A 5,596-nucleotide genomic window follows, 5' to 3' on the forward strand; every position below is an offset into this window, starting at 1 on the left:
CCGACCGTTTGGTTCTGGAGGGAGCGGCGCGAAGCTGTTTTTCTGTGTTGACATCAAGTGACTATGGATCCATGATGAAAGTCGGAAGAAGAGAATTTCATGAAGGCCGGATGGGAGGACTACCTAAGTGAGGTTCAAGTCTACGCGCTGTTGAGAGACTTGCTTGGTGTTCCGGGCTTCACAGTAGCGGTATGAAAGTGGGGGCGACAACACATGTGAAGTTCAGAGTCCTACCTTTCAGGGTGAAAGCCCAAAGTCTGGCCTTAACTGGTTGTGCCTGGCAATGACCTTGTTGGAGGCATTGTTTTGAGAGCGGGGACTATCTTCAGGGTGAAAACCTAAGATCTTTGATCGGGGGACGACGGTGTTAGAGCATTGTTCCCTTTTTTGAGGTGTCATTTTTGAAGAGTCAGTATTTCAGGTGTTGTCTTGGTGGTGGATGTATTGTTGTTGTTAGGCTCGAGATACTGTAGCGGGACTTTTGTTTCTTAGTTTTCTTTTCTATTTTTTGCTGTGTGCATCCGTAGTGCCATTAGGGTGGTGCGTTGTTGCAGAGTCTAGGTGTAATTGATATCTTTTAATATTAATATATTCCCTTTATCGAAAAAAAAACTGGGGTCAATAAATATTCAATTATAATTAGATTATGTTTGTTACAGTTCTTATCCTGGCTCCACCAAATGTGCAAGTACATGCTGTTATATTATTAGTAAAAACAGAGGATGCGACCAAAAGCTTGGGACATGTCGTAGGCTAGCAAGCCTTTTGTTCTGTTCCTCCCTCCACCAAAAGCAAAGCACAAACAACAACTCACAATCCATACGAAAGCATTTTCCAATGTACTACAGTCTAACCAGCTCAACAGTATTACAACGTTTTTGTAGATCAAACTATTGTTACAGTTGCATCGTGCTGGATACAAACAATATTGAGGACCTCAAATATATTTTGTACAAGGTTTGATACTTGTGTCGTCTAACATGAGACCATGAGTACACCATGTGTCCAGGAGAAAGCAAGATCTACTATAGCATGTAATGTGTTAACTAAAAACGGTAAGTGCCAAATTTAAGAGCAGGTCGCAGGAAAGTTTTGACACCTTCTTCGAATTCCAATCTCTCCCACTCTTCAACATCATAGAACCCTAGTTCCTTCAGCCTTACTGGCATACTGTTCAACTGGAAAGGAAGCCTCTTTACAGTTGGACATTGCATAAGCACAAGTTTCTCCAGGGATGGGAATTCCATACCGTCATCCCCAATAGTATGCAAAGAATGATTTCCCTGAAGATAGAGAAACTTAAGGCAAGGAAATGTTATTTTCTTCTCTTGTACATTGCACAATTTGTCACCATGGCACCTCATAAATGCTTGCACCATACTATCACACTGCAGTATATGGATTTGTTCAAGGCGAGGCAAATACATTACCCAAGAGAGGTGCAATAGACTGTCGCAAGAACACACTTCCAAATAAGTGAGCCTTGGCAGTATAGATGCTGGAGTTGGTCCCATCCACGCTATCTCTTTCAGTTTTGGCACAAGGAAAATGGAGAGCTGGTTGAGAGAACCGAAATGGTTGTTTGGTTGTCGTGTGTCATGTCTTACTATTATTTGTTCCAGATTATCACATGATGTGATTACCAGATCATACAAGGTACTTCGTGCAAAGTAGTTTAATAGAAAATCAGAGAGACAGAGTTTGTCGAGTTTAATGAGGGTCAAATATCTAAGGGGGAGGTTAGCCGCTACCCTTAGTGAATCAAACTCATCAAAACCTATCGCAGTAATACCAAGCGCTTTCAACTGAGGTAGCGAGTCAAACTCTCGGAACAGTACTCCAAGGTTATACGCACGACCTTTCAGATAAGGTTCCCGCACAGTGATCCCATAAAGTTCCCAGACAGTCCTCAGGTCTATTACTTGCAATGCTTTAAGGCTAGATATGACCTCACTTGGAATTGTGCGTATGCTAGTATTCGTTAGGTACAAGAACTTCAGGTTGACAAGTTTTCCAATGTAGAGAGGCAATTCCGTTACTTGAAGTTCATTTTCTGACAAATTAAGGTACTCCAGTTTTTCAAAGGAACACAATTCTTCCGGTATGCTCCTGAGACTGTTACTGCTGAGATCCAAATATGTAAGTGAAGTGCAATTCTTAATTGCTTCAGCAACTACTTTTTCATTCAATCTGTTGCCTCGAAGGCACAATATCCTCAGTTTGATGGGGTCAGGATTAAACCCGACATGGTCAAGTTCAGTCAGTCTGTTAGACATCAACGATATGTACTCAGCTTTGTTCCAAGGGATGATAACTTTTTTGTCTTCGCCAGCTGGTGCACGGACAATCCATTTGTCATTGTTCTCACCGCAGTCACAAGAGATCCATACAGCCATATCACGAATCACATCATGTACTTTAACAAAACCATACGAATCTTCTATGTCCTCTAGCAAACAAACGGCTGTCAGCTCAGCTATCAAACTATATGATTTTGTGAAGGAAGATTCTATGTACTTCTCATTGACTAGACCTAAGCCCATCCAGCATTGAGCAAGGTCAACTTTGGGAATCCTGGCATCCTCTTGCCACAGTGCGCAAGTCAAAAAACAATCTCTCAAGGTCTTGTTTCTTAAATTGTCATAACTAAACTTCAGCTGCCTAAAAACATTAGTTTCCATACCCAGTTCTATTGGGTCTTTGTCGTCAGTGCAGCATGATTGTTGCATGTATTGGATAGCAGTTTCCCATTGAGCCGTATCTTTTTGATACATTGCCTTTCCAATAGTTGTCAAAGCTAATGGCAAGCCTTTCAGTTCCTTCATAAGTACTCTAGCAAGAGCTTCTATATAGGGACTAGAAAGAGTTTCGGCACCAATTTTTTTTTCAAATAACTGCCATGCCTCATGCTCCTGCAGATACGGGACTTTTAACTCTTTCCTCACCTCCATTTGGCCACAAACTTTTCTTAATCTTGTTGTTAGCACCACTTTTCTCTTGAGGTTTTCTACATTTCCAAGGGGATGTGGTATGCCAACATCTTCTAGATTAATTTTATCCCATAGGTCATCCAATAATACAAGAAAGCTTTTTGTCTTCAGGTACTCATAAATGGTTGCACGAATTTTAGATTCTGAACCAGTAACTCGCAGTCCAAGCCTTTCTATGATTTGTGATTGGACCTTTTCCACTGAGCACCCTCTGGAGGCAGTTACAAATAGAACAAAATTAAAGGTCATGCCCTCTCCAAGTGAGTTATTTATATTTATAAGAAGATGTGTTTTCCCCACTCCACCTGGACCCCATATTCCAATCATTCCCACTGTGGGATCATCCTTAATGTACTGGAGAGCATACTGAAGGTTACGGCTCTCAGCTGACATAGATGGACCAGGCATCTCTTGAACAGGAGGTGGAGGTTGTACGCGTGTGATGTTTTCGGGTAGAGGGGTGCTAATGATACATTTCCTCACAACATCCACCTTCTCAGCCGCCTGCTTGCTGGTCTTGTAGTTTCCCCAGCAATTCAGGGAGCACCCAAAAATTCTACGCATGTTACCAAAAGACTCGCGGTTTGCCGCTTCTTCAGATATGGCTTGATTCACCCTTTGCACCCACCTTTCCGCTTCAGCCGTTGGTATCAAACCATTCCTTTCGCCATCTGCAATCCTCTGTTCCACACGAAGCAGGTTGCCTTCCAAAGTTTCAGTTTCAGTCCTGTGATTCGTCAGGTTTGTGCGAGCGGTGAAGCAGTATGTGGCATTTATGGAAAAGAGTGTATAGAATGGACTTATGACCGTGCTCACAGTATTTCCGAGCAAAGGACCGAGTGCCGGCGGGTCAATTGGCATTGTTGGCACTTGTCTGAACAATAGTTACTGCAAGAATATTGATGCGTCTTAGTTATGAATATGGCAAGAAAAAACACAAATCAATTGACTATGAGCAATGGCGGATGAAGTACAGGTTTTGATACATTGAAGACTCATGAATCTTGTGTGATAATCTTTGAACTTGTGCAAGTATATATTGTTCTACTACTAGTCTACTAGGAACGAACTGGACTTGATTTGAGAGAATATATCTTGTGTAATTGTACATGCTAACAGATCCCTATCTAGTATCTGCCTTAGAACCAAAAGACTTGAGAGAAATTCATCAAAAAGTAGAATTACCTGCTAACATAAGACGAAGTAGACTAATGTGTACCACGCTCTATATGGAAGGCGTATTATATTATATGACTGCATCAAAAAGGAGTTGTGGAAATATGTCCGATAGTTAAGAGTCTTGAACACATGAAAGATTATGTGGTATCAGACAAAGTCACAAGAAAGTGCATACTGTCTCTCTTCTATTATTGCAGGAAAATAAAGCAATCTTGGCATGTATGTTCCTCCAGGTGACCTGATCACAGGAAGAGAATGAAAATAGGAGCAACAAAAGATCTTTTTTGAGCTCTGCTTCTGCATTCAGATAGAATAAGATGAGAGTTATTCAGGTTTGATAAAAAAAATTAAGTCATGAAGGATCATAAACGCAACTGCAACTAGCACAGTGTTAGGCGGCGATTGGAAATCTTGTGTGGCTATCTTTCAACTTGTGCACATATATTATGAAGAAATGAAACAAAATTTCACATGATAAGCTGAGGATCTAAAGTCACAGCTACACCCTGAGTTATCTGCTCTGGTCTAGCATCGTTTAGATCTGCAAACAGTTCAGTGATCCTGAACTTTTAGTAGCAGTTACTGTACTAACAGTGTAAAAAATATATCCCTATGAAGAAATAAAGCCAGCATGACATGATGCAAAACAAATTAATCGGTTGTTTCTAATTGTTACCAATAAGCTTTTGTGCAGAATCATATTGGGTATCAAAAGACTTGAGAGAAAGTCATCAAAAAGGAGAATTACCTGCTAGCATAAGACAAGTTGAAACTGAATGTTCGGCCTGCTCCTGATTGTGCGATTCTGGTGCTCCGACTCCACCTCAGAGGAAGGAGATGGGGAGCAGAGAAGCTTGTGGAAGAGATGTGTCCCTCCAATGAGGAGGAGCAGAGAAACTTGTGGATGAGATTAAGAATGTTGACTGCACTTAGCACACATGGGTTCACCTACAGCTGGCCACCTAACACACATGCTTGCGTCTTAGACCATCTCAAACTGAGGACACTGAAAAACAGTTTTTTGAGTGAAAAAAGAAATCGATACTGCAAAGATAAAATTCCGCCACGTAGGACCCACCTGTCAGTGGATTTTTTTCCCTTTTTCCCCTTTGCTCTATTTATTTTTCCCTTTCCCCACTTCTCATCTCATCTCGTACATCTCCTTTGAGTTATTCTTTGATGGAGTCTCTGTCAGTCATTCTTCTCCTCAACTCACCTGACAAAACTGAATTTGTGTTTGTTCTAGCAGCGAAGCATTCGTCCCTTGGCTTAGCATCGGTACCCCTAGGATAACCGATTCAGGAACCATTAAGACTGCTAACTATACAGTCCAAATAAAGTGCAATGCAGAACAAGGGATTCAGGAACCATTAAGACTGCTAACAATACAGAACGAAGCTGTCTTAGTGATGGTATGCTTAAGACTG

At 41.3% G+C, this 5,596-nt stretch overlaps 1 protein-coding gene across 3 annotated transcripts; it reads right to left on the reverse strand.

Annotated features, from left to right (window-relative positions):
- Positions 1–910: 910 nt before the first annotated feature.
- Positions 911–5,071, reverse strand: LOC124708567 (probable disease resistance protein At1g61300). Of its 3 annotated transcripts, XM_047240244.1 has the most exons (4): positions 4,918–5,071; positions 4,345–4,466; positions 4,176–4,244; positions 911–3,878 (listed from the first exon to the last, which is right to left on the reverse strand). In XM_047240244.1, exon 4 carries the CDS (start codon positions 3,849–3,851, stop codon positions 1,047–1,049), a length of 2,805 nt encoding a protein of 934 aa, XP_047096200.1. In that variant the 5' UTR covers positions 3,852–3,878; positions 4,176–4,244; positions 4,345–4,466; positions 4,918–5,071; the 3' UTR covers positions 911–1,046. The 3 variants fall into 3 exon arrangements, with proteins under 3 accessions (XP_047096200.1, XP_047096201.1, XP_047096202.1); XM_047240245.1 differs by having other exon boundaries at positions 4,176–4,466; XM_047240246.1 differs by lacking the exons at positions 4,176–4,244; positions 4,345–4,466.
- Between the last annotated feature and the right edge of the window lie 525 nt (positions 5,072–5,596).

The sequence above is a fragment of the Lolium rigidum genome, chromosome 4 (assembly GCF_022539505.1).
Source record: "Lolium rigidum isolate FL_2022 chromosome 4, APGP_CSIRO_Lrig_0.1, whole genome shotgun sequence".
Lineage (NCBI taxonomy): Eukaryota > Viridiplantae > Streptophyta > Magnoliopsida > Poales > Poaceae > Lolium > Lolium rigidum.

Coding starts and splice junctions, on each gene's coding strand:
- LOC124708567 (XM_047240246.1), bottom strand. CDS start 3,851: ATGCCAATTGACCCGCCGGCACTCGGTCCTTTGCTCGGAAATACTGTG.